General features: G+C 38.7%; 1 protein-coding gene and 1 long non-coding RNA gene across 2 annotated transcripts in view; both read right to left on the bottom strand.

Moving 5' to 3' along the window:
- Positions 1-213: 213 nt before the first annotated feature.
- On the bottom strand, positions 214-9,207 carry LOC118403487. The gene is made up of 4 exons (XM_035802209.1): positions 8,803-9,207; positions 7,232-7,276; positions 782-948; positions 214-221 (listed from the first exon to the last, which is right to left on the bottom strand). Exons 1-4 carry the CDS (start codon positions 8,949-8,951, stop codon positions 214-216), a joined length of 369 nt encoding a protein of 122 aa, XP_035658102.1. The 5' UTR covers positions 8,952-9,207.
- Positions 9,208-9,772: 565 nt separating this feature from the next.
- LOC118403972 overlaps positions 9,773-21,027 on the bottom strand; it is a 16,300-nt gene continuing 5,045 nt past the window's right edge. The window contains exons 2-3 of the long non-coding RNA XR_004829724.1: positions 15,765-15,768; positions 9,773-9,991 (exon numbers count right to left, since the gene is read on the bottom strand). This is a non-coding gene — a long non-coding RNA (uncharacterized LOC118403972). The remainder of the gene's footprint in view (positions 9,992-15,764; positions 15,769-21,027) is intronic.

Genomic DNA, 21,027 nt, shown 5'->3' with positions numbered 1-21,027 from the left:
GATCCATCTCTCTTCCATCTAATATGTTTATAAATTCTATGCATTTCCTGTCATCTCATCCTGTAATAGATACATGCACTATGTCCATCTATACTCAACTGCTTGAAATATACATGCATGTTTATATGTAAGAAGACAGGCAATCTCTTGCAAGGTTATTCTCATTCCAGCAAAATAAAAATACAGTTCAGTGAGTTCACAAATTTGCCTGATTCATATTGCTAAAAGGGAGACAAGATTTGATTTGAAACTGAAGGAATCTGAGATTAGACTGTATTCAGTGTATTTACCTGGTCAAACAAAATAAAGAATAAAGAAAGAATAAAGACTCTTAGAGACTAGATCATCAGCCTTTTGTCTATATTTATGAGCATCTAGTATATATTCAGATCAGTTACCATATGCACAGTGAAATCAGATCACTACATTCTAAAGCAGGGCTCGAAATCCGATTTGGGGATTAGGTGCACTGGTGCACCCAGTTTAAAAAATTGGGTGCACCAAAAACTTTTTGGGTGCACCACTTAAATTTAAGTAGAATGTCAAAAAAGCCTAATAAAAAAAAACTTATTTACAAGCTATCAAGTTCTTAAACAACTAACATGACAGACATTTTTATTATCTTTCTAACACTTAGATGTCAAGAATATGATGTATACTAGTATACTTGATATCTTTCCATACATAAACCTAAGAAAATATTTGGGTGCACCCTGTGCACCCACTGAAAAAAAATTGGGTGCACAGCTCCAATTTTGGGTGCACCTGGGTGCACATGCACCCAGTATTTCGAGCCCTGTAAAGCGACATGCTACTTCATGTCTCCTAATTATGAGGAAGGAAGCCATACGGTTCATGATTTCCCGGACACCCTGCAGTACACAGGAACATTTTCCCTCAGGTGAGACGGACGAAAGCAAGGCCCATGAAGCAGCAGCTACATACGGGCTGAATCAGGAAATGCTCATGATATGACAACTGATTTATAAGCGTTAGAGAAATTCCATGCATATTATGTACCAAAGTCACCATGTCATCTAGACAGAATTCAGGAAATTGACAGACGGAAGCTTTAAGGTTCAGATAATTATCAACAGGAGCTCAACAGTGTAGCAAAGGATGCAAAGACATTGTAAAATCATGGTAGCCACCAACATACTACATTGTACTGATGATCATGTACATGTAGCTGGCACATGGACAAAGCAGAAGACGACAACATAGAATAGATGGCGGGTTTGGACAAGTCCACTAGCCACATAATGTCCAGGGCAAGTGAACTGAAAGTGCTAATCGGGCAAGTCAGCCACAAGTGCATGTCCTAGCCCACCTGTCCGAGTGGTCAGGTAAGATTTTTCCATGATAGAGATTTTGATATACAACTGTACTTGTTGTTACCTCTCATAGTCATAGCATCATGCATTGGTCAACACAGAAAAATAGAGCCAACAATAAAAGAATTCCATTGATGGAATTAAAAATACTTAGACAAATGTCATTTAAATGTCCAGACAAGTGAAATAAGACAAGTGAATTTTAGAAAACTTGTCCAACCCTGGATGGTGATAGGACACACTACACTCAGGGATTTTCTGAACAATGCCAGTGACAACAATACAAGCAGGTGTGTTACAGGAAAGGTAGGCACAAGCTAAGAAGCTTCGAAGTGAGATCAGCAACGTGGTCTAAAAGATGTAGTTCAAAGCCACATAGATTTGAGGCTAGTGTGAGAAGAAAGCTGTCCCTGGCCTGAACACTTAGGCAAGTAGGCAGATAGGTAAGAAGAAAGCAGCGGTAATGAGGCTCCACCCTTGAGGCGTCACCAAAAAGCTAGGGTGGGAACATTCAACATGCACAAGAGCAGCCAATGAACAGCAAGCTTGGATGATCATTGTGCATCACTTGGAGATCAGAGAATCTGAAGATTATTCCTATAAACAAGCAGAGGGGTTGGGAACTATATCAGGGGTAGTATTATAACAGTGCGTACCAATAATATCCCTGGATGTACAACATGATATAGCAAGTATGGTGCTATCAAATACACGTACCTGGGACAGAATGACGGTATGTAAAATGGTGATACATATACAAAGAACATATCAGCCTCACCACAGTTTCGAAGAAATGCAAACAAAGATTAGTTGACATCTGAGGATATGACTACAGCAATATAGACCGGGCATATACAGATATAAGGTGGCAAGAGTTCTGACTCTATTAGTCTATACGTAGTAGCTAGAAAAGATTTGAAGGTGCACATAATCACAGAGGGGAGGCAGTTATCCGTGGCATGCATTTGATATTAGCAATTGCCTTGTACCGTCTACTGTTGCTATGGCAACATAAAAGCACATTTTTCTAATGGCAAATGATGCATAGTTTGTCTGAATTAGTCTGCCAGCAACATAGCAAATGGCTCATATATATTCAATCTCTGTAAAACCATATAACGTCCTTGGTAAAACCTAGACCACAACAACATTCAATAAAGGTTACATGTATGGAACGTTGTTGTGGTTCAGGTTTTAACTGTTACAGAGATAGTATTCCAGACCAGGTAATAACTAGCTTTATGTTATATTTCAGCCGCGACAACATTTGATACGGATGTGCTGGACCAGGTAATAATTTTCCGTATCGCACAGGCTTCCATGGATCAAATGGAAAGCACTCCATGCCCACCATTGCTATTTATGATCACAGGTGCAAGCAAACAGAGTTCTTTTGACTTGTTTGAATTTTCCAACCCCAGCTCGATCTCAAAACTATCTATTGTGTGGGGAAAGATATTTTTGAGATCAGACTGGGGTCTGGTATCCAGGCTAGATAAAACCGTTTGAATTTTTGCATTATGCACAGGGCCTAACTCAGACAGGTAAGAAATAATCTGTAACTGATCTGTAATGTTCGCTATCAATAGTACTAGCACTGTAAATGCAGAAATTTTTGCAGAGGTTTTATGTTCACGGTTTTCAACATAAAACCATCACAAACATTTTTCCATGGCAGTATGGCTACTGCGAACTTAAAACCACTGCAAACTTAAATACACTACTGTATTACACACGCATTGTAATTCTTGATTTTGAGTCCACAACAGCAACTTCAGCAAATTTTACTTTAAAAACTGCTAAAATTTCATCATCACCAAATAGAGAGAAGCTGTGAGCTATTCGCTATCAATACAACCACTGAAATTAGCGACAATATCAAATTTCCAGTCATCCTTCTTTTTGAATGACAAAAATATGCTCCCTTGTTAATTGTCTTTTTCAAATTCAAATTATAATTTGTCACGGTGGTCACGTTGCTAGGGTATTATCCGCGTTGCTAGGCCAGAGTGCTCCGCCCCCAAGCCGGCCCGCGCGAGCCGTGGCGGTGTGAAAAAAACGACACAAATTTCATCCAACATAACGCACGATATGATTATCACATCAGGAAAAAAATATATGCACACGAAAATTACATTAGTTCGCCTTAAAAATATCTCAATTATTTGGGATGACCATGTGCAAAACGCTTCAAATCGCCCGCTGTTCCATGTGCGTTTTGGAGGTCGTTTTGGGTCACTGAACTTTGAACTTTGAATTTAATGCTCTATTTTACGCACCAGGCAAAGCTTTGACCTATGCTTTAGACTTTAGGACCTCTAAGAATATTTCACCTTATGCAGTTTTAAGTGTCTACGACATTTTAGCTAAATTTGTCACATTTTCACTACGTTTTGTCCCATAGTTCCACAGCGATGGAAGAGAATCGATTGATTTTTCTCCAAGATGGCAGCGATAGTTTTTTCTTCACGATGGAGTTTTTTTGGTCAGCTTAAGTGTTAACTACCGGGAGATATGGCTCAAAATACGAATTGTACGTTTGGCTCAGATTTTCACGTGGAAGAATAGCTATGCTCTTGACTTATAATTAGGTTGTCGGCGAACATCAGAGCGGTTTGTTCTTGCCTCCGTACTTTCTTACAACAACAACTTACCTGGGACGGCAGTGATATGGAAATGAGCTGGCGTGGCCCCATTGTTGTCGTCCCGGGCGCGAAATTTGAGAGAGAATTGGCTGTAGCAAATTATTTGTACAGTTTGTTGTGTCTGCAAGAAGCTACCATTAATTCTACAAGATCTTTACTGCACTTTCACAGCTGCACTTTCTCCCATAGTTAAGATTATTTTAGAAATTTTGAACGTCAGGTCCCAAATAGTAAAATGGCGTCTTTTCGACTTTTGTAAACAAAAGAGAAAACCGGTTTCATCCGGTTCCGCTGTCAGGTAACAACACTACATATCTGACCCCCTAATTCACAAAAGTTAGATCTACTACTGTGCTTCTTTGATAGTTAAGTCTAAATCTTTTTCTTTGTAGTAATGAACCGTTTTCATTTTTCTACCAAGGGCGCCAAAAGTTGAGTTTTTTCGTCTAGTGTATGCTCCTTGGTGTATGCAAGCCGATAGCACATCAAACGCTTGGGTGTGTAATGTTACAAAGCTTAGTGAATTGCGAACTGCAGATTCTGTTACAAAATTCACGGGAATATAAAATTGTTTCTACAAATAGCGGAGAACGAAGTTTTTTCTTCATTTTTTTAGTTATTTTTTAGGACAGGACTAGACACGCCGGTTCGTGAATCTTGATTTGAAGACGCACTTTGTCGTGAGGTCAGTGTGCATAGCATTCTCCGTGTGCGGTAAGCTTCCGTGCAAATGTTCAAAATATGAATTTCACTTCACCAAGAAACTAAACTGGTGTTCTGTCGTTCAATTGTGTGTCTGTATGTCTATGTGTGCGTGTGGAGTGAGAGAGAGAGGGGGAGAATATTAGACTTCCGTAGGAAAGGCCGGCCGGTTGTGTTTATATTACGGGCGGGCGGGCTCTACGCCGCCCCCGCTGAATCTTGCAGCTGCGCCCGGCAGTCACGGTCACGGTAAGTTGGGTGAAATTTCATGGTGTTGCGGTTGCTATGCTTTCGTCCGTGTTACCATGCGTTTTATTACTACTTCAAATCCATTCTATAGTATAAGGTATAATTTAAACAAAGAAAATTGCGGGGCAAAGGACGCCAGTTTGAAGTTATGTGATGTAATGCCCAGCGTATTACCGATATCGATACATTCGCCACGTCAAGCGCTGGTATGGCCCTAGTTCATTTACAGAATGACGAGAATATAAGGAGTTTGTTATTTGAGAGAACACGTTTATCAAAAAAACGTAGGTTGCAATTATTGTCTTATATTTAAATTGAGTCGTTGTGTATACAGGACAGGAACAGACACGCCGGGATCCGGACTTTGGTCAAAGACGCAATATATCAAGGGGTTCGTTACGTTTGGGTCTAAGTATACTAGTATGGTGATCTTTCATGTTCTAGATATATAGATACTCATCTTCGCCGAAAAACTACTGAATTTCTATCACTCAACTTTTTGTATGTGTGTGTGTGTGTGTATGTAAAAAAAGGCACGGGTAATTTTCCCGGTTGTGTCTGTAAACGACGCCCACTGCTCCGTCCCAAGCGGTGACCCGGGAGTGACGGTAACTCCTTCGATCTTTGATCACCTAAGGTTTAGTTTTAGCATGTTGGGTAATATATAGACAAATATATAGCTCAGAAAGAATTAAAACGGTGGTTTCAATGCCGAGCTCCAGCGTGAGAATGACCGACAGAAAAGCTCAGGTATTGTTAACTTGTTAAGTGGAGAACAATGGGGGCGGAGAAAAGACGCGCATATCAAAGGAGCAAGTTCGCGTCAAAAAATAGCTCCACTTGGAGCGACCAAAACAAATGTAATCCCCGCCTACAACGGCGTAAACCAATCAGCTATTGTTGCCAGTAGTGAAATGGATGATTGACATTGATTTCCTCATCCATATGCATGATTTGCCAGTGAGGATTTTTGAGGGCCTTTTTGACCACCGTGTTGTACAATTTGTCATTCATGACATTCTTTCACACTCCTTCCATTGTAGTTCAACAGTATTGTCATATCAAATACTCTTAAATTGAATTACAATGGAGTAGGCATGATCGATAGTAGTGACTTTCTAATAATTCTATCTAACTTTGCAACAATTTTTAATCAATCATTATGTACTAAAACTCCACACCCATACCATATTGATAACAAATATATTTTCTGATATCGAAAAGACATTAAAATACATAAATTTCGTACATAACTCAATGGACCAAAAAATATATATAAAATTTCAGTAGTAACAGACTACAAATATTTTAGTATTTTTTCGACATTAGAAACCTATGGGTTGATGATTATTTTTTTCTCAGTTTATTTTTTTTTCTAAATTCTTGGCAGTTCTATTTGCAGATATTAAAAGCAAGAAGATTAAATGAAGGTCCTTGGACATGATAGATATAGAACAATAATTCACGGTGTCAGTTGAGGTGGGCGATTTGACATTTTTCACATACTCCCATAGCTAATTCTTTCCACACAGTGTCACACAGGATAGTATGTCACAAAAAAAAACCCTGGTCTTGTCACGTCTAGCAACATCCTTAGAGACAGGGGCCGTTTCAAATACCATGTGGGCGAACAAGACAAATCACTTTGTTTTGAAATAGAAAACTTCCTCTGGGACATACATGGAAATCCCCTGAACAACGACAAAGCTAAGTGCTAAGTTTGTATAGTATTATTCCCATGAAAGTTGGTACTAGAAAGTTGGAGAAGAGGCCTTTTTTTTCTTTCACTGTTTTCTTCCTTGTCACTGTAAAAAAATAACTATTTTGACTTCTTGCAAAACGGGATAGAAAAAAGGGAAGATTTTACAAAACTTAGATGTATGCAGATCAAATCAAACTAATGCCGTTTAACATCGTTGGCAAAAAAAAAAGGAGAAAGTAAATTTTGTAGTCTTCTTCTTACTAGTAGTTTTGGTGGTACAACATCTGCATTTTCCAAACCCACGCTAAATGAAAAGTTTTCGGGGTCACCAAAGGCCATAAATTTCCATTACAAAAGGCGTCACTTTTTCACACCACATGTGGGCCCGGAAATTTGATAAGAAAACAACCATACCCATCTGATAAAGAATTCAGAGGCCAAAGATAGTCTAGAAACTTGTAAACTACTGTAAAAGAAAAACTTCTAAATGTTTGGGCCACCAAAACGTTGCTCGCCATTTAAAATTTGAGGACCATATTCTTCAACATCTACCAAAACAAACGTAAACAAGCTTTCTATGAGTTGTTTAAACTGTTTACCTTGAGTACAGTCCTTCAGTACACGGTTCTCCACTCTTTGAAACACTGTGGAGAGGAAATAAAGAGTTTGCTGAGCCAAAAACGACATAAAGTTGACAAAGTGTCCACGAGACACTGAAAATTTGCCGCGACTTTCAACTCAGCTGTTTTGGCCACAGCACCTCTCTATTCATGCGCGTATACAAAGTAGTTCTGAACTCTATGAAATATAATTTACGATGTAGGCATATTTCTACCACTTTTACTACAAATACTATTACGATAAACACGTTTAACAATAAGTATTGTGAATTACATATAAAAATGATTCTGATCCATCTTTGAATTCAAGTGATTTGGTTAGAGTGTTTATCACTCCGCCAGACTGAAACTCACACCTCAAAAACATGTGAGAATTTGGCGCCAAAAGTTATCTTTTACATAATTCAGCTTCAACATTTCTGTAAGGCAATTTCGCCCAAGGAGCGTGTTTATGATATCGTTTGTATCTCATTGTGTTGGGTATTCGAGGACTAAAACACAATCCAAGCGTAATTCTGTGTTTCGGAAGTTTGGGGACAATACTGGCGCGTTGTTTATTGTAACAGCTTGTCCCAATCACCAATACAAAAGGATTCACGTTGATTTGATTTTGATGAGTCATAAAATATGGATACTGACAGTGAGAGTAGTTTGGTCTAGTTTCCTGCCCCAATCATGTAACTAATCCTCAAAGTGCACATAAATGATAAACCACACGAGTAGACAAATTTATTTTGGAATGCCTGCGCCATCTGTTACATACCGATTCTACCAGCCTCATTACCCGACGAAGGGTACCTACCGGCTGGATGCAAGGTGAATATGCAAGGTGAATGCCAAAGAGGCTTTTTAACCTAACTTTAACTAATACAGGACCCATCACAGTGTATATTTGACGAACGGACGAACAAGAAGACATTTGGCGCAAAAAATATAACGTAATAACAACACCAAATATCGTAACATATGTGAACTGATTGATATTAGAAAGAATAATTTTCAAACTGTTGACAATGTTGAAACAGATGAGGGAAAGTTTCAACTTGGATTTGATAAAAAAAATTACATATTTTCTTTGAATGATTTTCAAAATATCCTGTCCTTTTTGTTTCTTCATTTTGGTAGTCAAAAGCTTATGTTATGTGTTATCTTCCGTTTGGATAGATGACAGTTCATGGCAATACGTATACAGTTTACAGATCACCAAATTAAACAGACAGTTTTTCAATAAAAAGCGTCAAAAGAAGTTGCTTGCAATACATTCGTTAATGCTACACATGTAGATCAGAACTATTTACACATAACGAAGGAAGATATGTTCAAATATCTCATGTCATCATCTGACCACGATATACTGGAAAATCTCTGTAAGTTCATCTACAAATGTTTGAAGAAGAGAGAAGATGCATGTAAACTATAGTATATGTATAACTTTGCGTTTACTACCTTTTGTACCAAACTGACTGCATTTAGCCACAATGGGGCATGAATATGCAATAAAATTCATTGTCATTGTCTATTTTGCTTTTGATAAACTACGGTTGCCGTACCTTCTCGCATGCAAAGTTCTCCATGACTCTTCCTGGCGTCCAAGTCTTTCGCCTGTCTCTAGGGCCCAATCAAAAGCCCCTGCTAGTTCCCTTGTGTCTCCACCATTGGTGGAGTGTTGTACCTGGTTGGCAGACGAAGCTGGCATCATGCTGGACCCCAAAGAAACCGCATAGGTTAAGTGCGTCGCCTTGCGGAATAGATTAGGTGCACACTTTGGCTGCTCCTCTCTCCGGCCCTTGCGCTTGACCTGCGATTACATGCTGCGGATAGTCCTTCGCTGCGTTTTGGTCAGTTTCAGGGCTCCATAACGTTATCTTTACGGTGAATGTGTAAGAAAACGGCTGGTCAATGATGCAAAGAACGTTAGAAACAACGACAACTGCCGGTGTTCTGTTGGCATGTTCTGTGGAACACACAAAGTTGTGTGTCGCATCCGGGGTTTTCTCGTGGGCAGAATGCGTTCGTTCTTGCGTTCGTTTTCGTTCCTTTATGAGCCTGTTTTCATGCAATATATGCGAGTCAAAATATAGTTAATACACCTAGCTGATTCCCTTCTTTTCATGAATATATAGTCAACACAAAAATGTAAAACTTTATACGTGACGTGCGCCGTTTATTCTTGACATTTATTTTTAGCGTTGTCAAAATCCAAGCTGCCATGAGATGCGGTAACGTTATGTTTGGAGACACCTTGTTGTTGGGATTCATTCGCGAGTGAGTGAATGGGATTTAGCCGTGGCAGAAAACGACGGGCACACTGTAAATATATAGCGTTAGACGGGTTGGCCGAGGTGGGTGTATACTGTATAGTACTGTCTTCTTGATCTTGATCTTGATTGAGTACTGGACAACGCCCCTCAGTTGGGGCAAAGCGTCCAGGGAGAGTGCTGCGCCTTAATGTCCCCTGAGGCGTCGGAGAACTGCCTCCTTGAACTTTGGAGCGTCTGTGATCTCCGTAACCTCGTAGAGAGTTCCAATCTCTCACGGTTTGTGGGAAGAAGGAATGTCTGTAGCAGTCTTTGTGAAAAGGTAGAGCCTTGTAAGAATTTGGGTTTGAGTGTCGCGATTGGCGCGGTACAGGCTTTAGATGAGTTTCGACCGGTAGGGCTACTTTATGGTGTCTTGCTTTCTGTAAAATTGTTAATCTATTTGCTGTCCTTCTGTTGCGTAAAGTATCCCACCCCAAATCTGTCCTGTCTGGTTGCAGGAGAGTGGACCTGTCCTTGGTGCTGATCAACGATACTTTTGAGACACATTTGAGACTCATTTGATAACACTCGGTTCCAATGCATTTATATAACACGAACTTTTCTTTTGATAGTGATGTTGACTGTGTCCCCCACAATGGTATTGTTAAAGGGACATATTGTAGAAATTTGGCGCCAAAATTTCAAATGTTCTGAACTTTAAAATCTCCAGTTAGATTGACATTTGTAACTTATTTCCAACTTATCTGCGTCATTTTATCACATTTCTAGCGCTAATTAACAACGCCAAAGTAAGCCACGACCAAATTCACTTACTTCCGGGTAGCCTACCGGAAGTAAGCCGGTCGTAGATTCCGAATCGACCGTTGCGGTCGCAGATCTTCGGAGCTAAGCAAACCTCAGTAACGATTCGAGCGAACCACCGAACGCGTTCTAAAGTGTACTTTGGTTCGTCGGGGAGTTGGATAAAATGGCGGACTGCTCAAGCGGCGGTGGGAAGTGCGCATATTTCAAGACGTCCTCACGGCACTACAAAGCCGTATCAATACGTTGTAAATATTGCTGTGCAGTGCAATAAGGTAGACTCAACTCATAATGTAGAAAAATTACCGAAAACGGTGACTTTATTTTTTACATTATGTCCCTTTAACGCTAAATTTCAAATCATTGTAGTCATTACTTTCCAGGCAACGTCTTTTTGAAAATCAGTAACGGTAGGTGAGTTGCGAGGAAAAAAAACAAGGGTGAAATGTGATCAGACGTGTGTGGGTCGAGTTTCCCCATAGATTCATTAAGACATTATACCGCGTAAATTCATTGAAGACCTTATCAAAATGTCATTACACCGTGTAATTCATTGAAGACCTTATCAAAATGTTTACTAAGGATTCACTTTGTATTTCAAGAAAGAAGTGGGTATCTGACTTTCAGAAGAGCAATTGACCCGCACACCTCGGGTCGTAGCTCAATTGTCCATATTTTTTTCCTTCTCTCTTAGGCCACGTTGATTTGATTATATGGATGACATCCGCGCTCGCACCAATTTTTGGCCATTTCCAACAAAAAAGTTTTCGACCACACAATAAATTGTGCAAAGCAGCTGTAGAATGAGCACAAATATTCCGTATATTAAAAAAAAAGTATCAGAAAACAGATAACTAATGCCATATATAGAATGCCAAAATGAATCTAAAGTCAAAGAATAAGATGTGAAAGGACGGAAAGAAAAAAAATCTCTTGTTGGTTGGGGGAGGTACCAGTACAGAAAATTCAGGTCCAGAGGATCATGGTATACCATACTATGTGTGTTTAGTCCTATGTTCAACCTTCCTGGCCACTTTGATTTCATACTGAAGGCAACTTTTTTTTTTGGCCAAACTTTTTTTTATTCGCTCGCTCGTATCAGTTTTGGAGTTCCTGGAGGATGTCATCCATATAATCAAATCAACATGGCCTTACTTACCATTACTGGGTGACGCCTGTAAATTGAATATCACAATAATCAGAATTTTGGTACACATTCGTAAAATACTTTATCCTTGACATATATGCTTCAAAATCTTCATGAGTTGTGCTCATTATTTCTGGGTGATGCCGAGGATTTATATCACCCCTCGAACATGGATAAAAGAGCAAGATTAGTATTAATGCTGAGGTATTATGCAGCCTACATGGCAGTGGCTAGACATGTTGTTTGTGTGCGAAGTTCGCGTCAACCTTCTTGGCTTTGTGAGCCCCTCTAAGAAGATATAATCCTGCGTCAAGGTGCAACAACAACGTCAAGATATTTCCCTCTGACACTTAAAAAGACTAAGTGTCGGACTGATACAGTCACGACAAATGGTTAGGGTTCTCTTGGCACAGTAATGGGATGTGTCCATTTCTAAAGCTAAGGCCACAGCAAGTAAATTTTATGGATGACATCTTATACAGAGTGCAAAAATAATGAGATAGTGCGAAAAAAAAACAAGATGGGTAAAAACAAAACAAGATAGCTAAATTTTCAAAATAAACACCATAAATGTGGTAACAAGATTTGAAGAGACAGAACGTGACATCACAACTAACAAGGCATTCATTTCTGTATTATAGAAGTGAACTAGTAGTAAAAGTGATACTACACTGGTATCCCTTGCCAAGCTGGCAACTACAGTCTCTCTGTATCTGTATCTATATAGCCGGTATAACCGCCCTTCGGCGTAACACACCAGCTTAAATCAGTCGTGCATGGCTTCCATATTGGTGGCACTTTTACAACTATCCAACAAGTTTCACTTCTGAAACTATTGTCATGGCTACCTCCCTAGTGGCACATCTACAAGTATGATTATTAGGCTGCAATATAACACTTTTGCCTATTTTGGTCTATCTGACCATCCCCGAAGAAGAAAAAAAATCTTGTTTTTTTCTGAAATCAGGCGAAAATTAATAAGCGCTCTGATGTCATCCATAAAATTTACTTGCTGTGGCATAATCTAACCTCCATTATGACAATCAAGCATCATAAAAACATCCAAAGAAAGATAAAGTAGTGACTGTTGTATGTATGTATCTTGAGATTTGAAGGAAATCACAAGACGTTGTAAAGATAAAACGCACGCACTTGAAGCCCTTCCTCAAGAGGAAATGAGATTTACCTCTTATCGCTTCTTAATGTCGGTACAGTCTTCGTGCGCACGTAAAAACACCACACTGCTGATACCACAAGTGACCAAGTTATCGCTTTTAGACGCGTACGCATGAAGTTGTAAAACAAATGAAACCATACATCATGACTTGGGGTGGTCTTATCGAAATAAAGGTGTACTTTATTATCATTTAGTCTGCTATAGATGGAAGAAATGGTGGGGTATGTAGAAAGGAAGGAAAATAAAGAAAGAGAAAGAACGAAAGAAAGAACGAACGAAAGAAAGAAAGAAAGAAAAGAAAAGAAGGAGAGAAGAGAGGAGAGGAGAGAAGGAAAATTGGAAAGCAAAGAAGGGAGAGGCAGACAAATACTTGCTGTGTAACTTAGGAAAGAAATAAAGAAGGAACGAACGAACGATCGAACGATGGAAAAAAAAAGAAGAAAGAAAGAAAGAAAGAAAAGGATGAGAGAAGAGAGCAATAAGAAGAAAGAAAGAGAGCAAGAAAGAGAGGAAAGATAGAAAAAAAGAAAGAAAAGGAAGAGAGGAAAGAAATAGAATTGTAAAGTAGAGAAGGGAGAGGCAGAGAAATACTTGTGTAACTTTTAAGTCTTAAAAGAAAGAATGAAAGAAAGGAGGAAGGAAAAAAGAAGAAAAGAAAAAGAAAGTAAGTAAGATAGAAAGAAAGAAAGAAAAGAATTCGAGAGAGAGGAGAGAAAGAAACTTGGAAAGTAGATAAATGAGAGGCAGAGACATACTTGTGCAACTTATGAAAGAAAAAAGGAACGGAGAAAGGAAATAAAGAAAAGAAAGACAAGAGAGAGTCTGATATGGACGTCTTGTAAAGGTTATTCTAACCAATAGCAACGTATCATTCCAAACAAATGCCGGTCCAAGTCCTTTCTTTGGGTCATGAAAAATGGAAACATTGCTTTTGGCGTGTCTGATAGTCTGTGTTTCTGTCTTAATTTTTTTTCTGTAAAAGTGGTCAGCATAGCTTAAGAACCTCTGGGTGGGTTGTGATGAAATGCAGTATGTGGGTAGATGTTAGGGAGGCAGGGGTGGATCCCTGATGTGTCATCTTGTCTATTTTTGTCACTAAAAGGCAAAGGCGATTTTTTGTTTATTTAATCTCAAGCCCCCTAGGCCTCCTAAGCTCAAAAATCATCCATGATCTCAGCGTAGCAAGGAGGCGTTACATGATGGTAGTTTTGACACTCCGGATATCCGCTTTAAAAGGAAAACGTACTTTGAAAAGAGCTTTAAAAGATCTAGCGTAATTTCACTCGTTAGAGCTGGCGCCTTTTCAAGAAAATTTCCATTAAAACACACGCACAAAAGTCACCCACCTGGCGACATAAATGTAGTCTTAGCTAACCAAAGGTCGGAATTTCCATTGACTCTAGATGTAAGTAATGTACGTCTAAGTGCATAAGTGCTTTACCTGTCCGACCTAGCACTCATGTTTGATACGCAAGGCGTAAGTTGCAGGAATTATACCGGCTCCTACCCTAAGTGCTCCATATCTTTCCACGAAAAAACAAATAAAACGAATCGTGGTTCTCTACAACTACGTCGGAAGTAGGTCACGATGAAAAGTTAAGTCTTGTAATGTTTAGATTATTCTTCAGCATTTGTAATGGTCCCATTGTCACATGGGATGTCCCTGTAGCTCAACTTTTAGCAGCCTCACAGTTGAACTTGAAGTTGTCTATGTCACATAAAGGGGCCCGCGGCAGGACAGCTTTCGGAAACGAAAAGTATGATAAAAAAAGGCATCAAGCTACACAAGACGTAAAGGGAATAGTCGTGAAATTATTTGTGTATATTTTTACGTATACATTTCTTTCTATTTTTCATTTTCACAAACGTTAACAGCCCGGTTTGCCAATGTGACGTTTGCTAAACTGGAAGGACCCTGGTTCAATCCTGGGAAGGGCATCTCGGTTGGGGCTGCACCTGTCTTTCGGAGGGCGTAAAATGCATCTGCTGGAGCCGCCTCACACTTTGCATACAGTTGCCCCTGTGAGACTTAGTGCTCCAGTAGACGAGAGGGTGGAGAAGGAATTGCACACCCCTCCTTCACCATAAAAAGTCATGTGCAGGTCAGGCAAACAGGCAAAAAAATTTTTCTACTTTTGGGTATGTTTTAGAAGGGGAAGGGCTAGCAACCCCTACCTGTAGAAAATAACCCTTCTACTGAAATAACAAGGACTGCCTATGTGCCACTAGGCACTACACACTAAACAACGACAATCGCATGTGAGGTAGTCGGTGCAACAAATAATGGCTGCATGCCACATGATATAAGCCATTAGAACCTGGTAGCTAAGGTTGAAATATATGCGAATTCTATTGTTGATATATTCCATTACACAGTGCAGATATGGTCACCTGTTAAAGACCGAAATATTCATGCAACGTTACCTATTATACTTGAACTGTAATATGTATTTACCCATTGTACCTGAACTGAAATATGTATCTGTATTTGAACTGAAATATGTACTACCCACTGCATTTGAACTGAAATATGTATCTACCCATTGTACTTGAACTGAAATATTGAACTTGAACTGTAATATGTATCTACCCACTGTATTTGAACTGAAATATGTATCTACCCATTGTACTTGAACTGAAATATTGAACTTGAACAGTAATATGTATCTACCCACTGTATTAGAATTGAAAAATGTATCTACCCACTGTATTTGAACTGAAATACGCATTTCACCCACTGTATTTGAACTGAAATATGTATCTATCCATTGTTCTTGAACTGAAATATTGCACTTGAACTGAAATATGTATCTACCCACTGTATTAGAATTGAAATATGTATCTACCCACAGTATTTGAACTGAAATACGCATTTCACCCACTGTATTTGAACTGAAATATGTATCTATCCATTGTAATAGAATTGAAATATGGATCTACCCACTATATTTGAAGTGAAATATGTATCTATATCTATCCATTGTACTTGAACTAGATTTTTATTTCTATTTTCTGGAAATAAAGGTGTTGTAAAAATATATGGCTAGGTCTGTGACGTTTCATTTTTGGGTTTAGACCGGTGATAGCATCAGTTTTTTAGGATGTACGCGTTCGCTTAGTCTCTACCAGACTCCATAGGTCGCTGGGAAAACTACAGAAATGGAACAAATAAAGGTAAGCTGGCCAGAGAAGTACAGCCGGCTAGGGAACAGCTTGCAACCTACGAGGAAATGATTGTTCTGGCCGGCTGACTCCCCTAGTGTACCATTGACTATCTTTGTCCAATTTCTACAATTGGACCACCGATCTACGAAGCCTGGTAGAGGTTAGCGTTCGCTAGCTGTCAACACAGTCCATCAAATAATGAGACAAGATAAAGAAAAAGAAGCGTACAAGAATACCTAGATACGACTATCTTTAGTATTCTTGTACCTCACGGAACTATGTGGTATCTGAACTCTTGCTAATACAAAATGTGCCAGTGAATGATTTTGCTGAATGCACAGCTATGAAAAATGATCACTTTGTTTACCCTGAGTCGCAGTCAGCTCTGGAGTACTAATTGTTACCACAATTTCACCAAGCTTTTACCATTTAAGAGACTATATATATATATATATATATATATATATATATATATATATATATATATATATAGAGAGAGAGAGAGAGAGAGAGAGAGAGAGAGAGAGAGAGAGAGAGAGAGAGAGAGAGATAGAAGCACATAACCCAATCATTGTACAGAACGTGGACAGTTCATTAACCACGTGCACTGCCTTCAAAGAAGAAGTCAAACCAGAGAATAATATACATTGTATCATATAGTTCCCTCTCTTAGTCCTTGAGAGATTGTACATGCAATCAACCTTCGGATATGATTTTGCAAATAAAACGAAAACTAATGCGTGAACACTCCAAGCTATTTTTCTATTTCCCAAGCTGCGCTGATGTTTTGGGTTCCCCTAATTGGTACAGTCACACGGGAGTTCTACTCGTACAGGGGTAATTAACGATGGCAGCATGGAAAGGAACCCATAACGTGATTGTCGTAAACTTTAGATTGATATGGGAAGTGATATCAATCCAGTTAAGTTCACCGAAGAGCTATTACTCCGCATGGCAGAGAAGACAAACACTATACGTTATTATGTTTTCTGCAGTAGGGAACCTTCCTTGGAAACAACGTATTATTTTTGCTGAGGTGTTTTTCTTCTTTCTTCTGTCCAAAAATCAGAGCTTAGGTTAGATACTAGCTGTTATTGTAAATACGAGCAATTTTTTTACTCACACACAATACTATGATTAAACTAATGGTATATTATAAGTATCTTAATCAATAACTTGGTCAAAAACCAAGCAGATGTATAGTTGTTTTTTTTATTTCTGCTTGCACACAATACTACAGAGCGAGTCCAATGGTATAGTATTGTGCGAGTGAGTAACTTGACAAAAAGCTAACAGGAAAACATTCTGCATTTTCGCGAAAATGTTTATTTTCTAGTATCATTAGTGATTATGATCATTATTTGACATGTTCGCCGGCAAATTTTCTACAAATGTGGCTTTTACGTTCTTTGCAACAATAGTGCGCATGCGCAAATTAAATGGTAAGATTTGAAACATCTCATGTGACGGACGATACGAAGGCGGATGACGTCAACACGATCAGCTCCACCATTGGTCAGGTTTTACATCACCATGGTAACATGATATAAAACAGTTCCTGTATGAGCTAGATAGAGTAAGAACAACCTGGAAGTTAAAGTGAATACAGACCACCTGTAGAAATGTAGACAGAACGGAGTAGTAGATTCGTAGATATACATTCGTTCATCGAGTTTGAAGAAAAACCAGAACTCAGCGTCCGTCTTGTGCGAAGAGAGAACGGAGAGAAGATTGGACCGGTGAAGCTTTCGGGCAGTCGGCTAGCTATCGCAGCGAGGGTCGGACTTCAGCCACACATGCAGGCGGGGTAGGGGAGCTTTTTCGCCGTCCACTCCGTAGTGTCTGTCCGGCAACCTGCGAGGGACGTCGGTGTCCTCCTCGACAAAGATGGTCAGCCGCTACAAAATAACGGTGAACATTTTGGTAACATTTTCTTACATTTTGGTAACACTTTCCTACATTTCGGAAATACTTTTCTACGTTTTAGTAACACTTTTCTCCATTTTGCTAACATTTACAGTAGCAATATCTACAGGTGCCTTATTGCTTCTAAGCTTTGACTTGTAAAACTTTTAGAATTAAGGAATGTTGGATGGCATATGTTAGATTTTTAGTTATTTCTTACCAAAAACCTAACAGTTCCAGTCAATTTTGCGACTAAGCTGATGGAACTGATGAAATACATCTATCATTGTTATAATTCTGCTAACATTTGCCTAAATTTTGGTAACATTTACAGTGGCAATATCTACAGGTGCATTACTGAATTGGTTTCAAGATTAGACTTGTAAAACTTTTAGAATCATTAATCTCTGAACTGTTGAATGACATTTGTTAGATCTACCACCATACTGATGGACTTTTATCTATTTGATTTCTAGTTATTTCTTCCCAATAACTTAAAACTTCCAGTCAAGTTTGCGTCTATGCTGAGGGAATTTATATGATATATCTGTGTTAAGTTCTAAGGAGTTGTTATAGTTCTACTAATTCCATAAGAAAGCTTTCCATAAGAAACATTTGCCCACATTTTGGTAACATTTACAGGTGCATTACTGAATTGGTTTCAAGATCAGACTTGTAAAAGTTTTAGAATCCTTTATCTATGAACTGTTGACTGGCATATGTTAGATTTACCACCATATTGATGGACTATACATGTGAAATTCTATGTGATTTCTAGTTATTTCTTTTCCAAGACTTAACACTTCCAGTCAATTTTGCGTCTGATGGAACTGATTAATACATCTACCATTCTAAAAAGTTGTTATAATTCTACTAATTTGTTTCTACGAGTAACATTTCCCTACATTTTGGTAACATTTACAGTGGCAATAACTACGGGATTGGTTTCAAGTTTAGATCGACTGGTAAAACCTTTAGAATCCTTCTGAACTGTTGATTGGCATATGTTAGATTTACCACCATTTTGATTGATTATGAGTTTCTATCTATGTGATTACTAGTGATTTTGTTCCCAAAATGTAACACCTCCAGTCAATTTTGTGTCTATCCTGGATGGAACTGATGTTGTTATAATTTTATTGATTCGTTTCTACGCGTAACGTTAGCATTTCCCTACATTTCTGGTAACATTTACAGTGGCAATATCTACAGGCGCATTACTGAATTGGTTTCAAGTTTTGTAAAACTTTTATCTATGAACTGTTGAATGGCATATGTTAGATTTACCACCATACTGAGGGGTTATAAATGTTTATCTATGTGATTTCTAGTGATTTCTTCCATAAAACACAAGAATCCTTCATTCTTTAACTATTTGATAGCATATGTTAGATTTACCACCATATTGAGGGACTAGACATGTTTATCTATGTGGTTTCTAGTGATTTCTTCCATAAAACATAAGAATCCGCTATCTATGAACTATTCAATGTCATATATTATATTTATCACCATATTGAGGGACTATATATGTTTATCTATGTGATTTCTAGTGATTTCTTCCATAAAAAATAACATCTCCAGGCAATTTTGTGTCTTTGCTGATGGAACTGATGAAATACATCTGTCATTCGAAGAAGTTGTTATAATTCTACTAATTTGTTTCTACATTTGCCTACATTTTGGTAACATTTACAGTGGCAATATTTTACAGGCGCATTACTGAATTGCTTCCGGGTTTAGACTGGTAAAACGTTTAAAACCCTTTATCTATGAACTGTTGAATAACATATGTTAGATTGACCAACATACTTATTAGATGGACTGTACTAAATTCTATGTGATTTCTTGTTATTTCTTCCCCAAAACTTAACACTTCCAGTCAATTTGCGTCTATGCTGAGAGAATTTATAAAATCTGTCTATGTTGAATTCTAAGGAGTTGTTATAGTTCTACTAATTGGTTTCCATGAGAAACATTTGAGTATTTTGGTTACATTTATAGTGGCAATTGAGGCGAATTAGTGGGACCGCGTGGCACGATCGGCAGCGCGTTGGTGTCAGGCCCGAGAGGTCCCGGCTTCAAATCCGCTTGTCATGTCACCGATCTTGTGCCCTTACTAATTGGGAAAGGCACTTTACACGACTTTCCTCACTTAAGTCAGGCCGGGTGTGAATGAGTACCTAGCTGCGGCTAATGGCAGTGACAGGCCTTTGTGGTGGTGACCGGCCATAGGGGCATGTTCGACCATGACGCACCCGCCATGACACACGCGTTAGGGGTAGGAGGAACCCCTTGCATCCTTGGTCGGAAGTCCATATGTTTTATTGACCACTATACTGAGGGACTATACATGTTAATCTATGTGATTTCTAGTGATTTCTTTCCCAAAATTCAACACTTTCCGTCGATTTTGCGTCTATGCTGAGGGAAATTACGTGGTACATGTATTTTCATGTTGTTCACTGTGACCACGTTCTTAAAGCAAAACACACCGCTCGTAAGTACAAAAGCCTAAACCAACAACTTGTAAATCTATACTTTGGGGTACTTTGCGTGAAATAATAAAAGATTTCACTCTTCCAGCTGGTGTTTTGCTTTAATAGAAACTCTGTACGAAGCTGGTGTATTATAATTACGGGCGTTCCACAACCAAAAACTGTCTATAGTGACCACTCAGGGGACTCAATGGATTCTTAATGCTTATGTTAATAATGATAATGATAATCTTTATTGCATATTCATGCCCGGCTAAATGCAAAAAGGGACCACATATGGTCTTATGGATGCAGAGGAAAAAAGAAACTAGACTACTACAATGGGTTTAAACAAGTCTAAATGGAAAAGGAACTAAGGCACTATGTGTTACAATCTCTAATGGCTGCTTCTAACATGTTCTTCTCTCTTTTTGAAACACATGGAGACATATTTACATATTGTGTCGATAGCATGATCGTCCTTGCATAACATCAAGTACTTAAACAAGTCTTTTTTTGACATTTTCTTACAGATATTGTCTATTTGTAAAGTATTAAATAGGGATTGGCGTTCGTATTCATATAATGTACACTGAGGAAAAGTATCAAAGGGACCTCTAATAAACGGCCATAGTAGGCAGGTGGTCATTATTATGCAGAGCTGGTCACTAGTACCGGTTCGACTGTTTGAGTTTAGAGAGAGAGAGAGCGAGAGAGATAATTGTGGAAACAAAATATGGCGCCTGTGGTAATAGAGTGGGTGTTTAAGGGTCACTAACCTGTTACGCCGTAAAAAGACATTTGATTGGTCATGACATCGCCGTGCTTTTTTCATTCATTCT

The sequence above is a fragment of the Branchiostoma floridae genome, chromosome 16 (genome assembly GCF_000003815.2).
Source record: "Branchiostoma floridae strain S238N-H82 chromosome 16, Bfl_VNyyK, whole genome shotgun sequence".
NCBI lineage: Eukaryota > Metazoa > Chordata > Leptocardii > Amphioxiformes > Branchiostomatidae > Branchiostoma > Branchiostoma floridae.
Note: the sequence above shows the minus strand (reverse complement) of the source record. Positions and strands in the feature narration are given on the sequence as shown.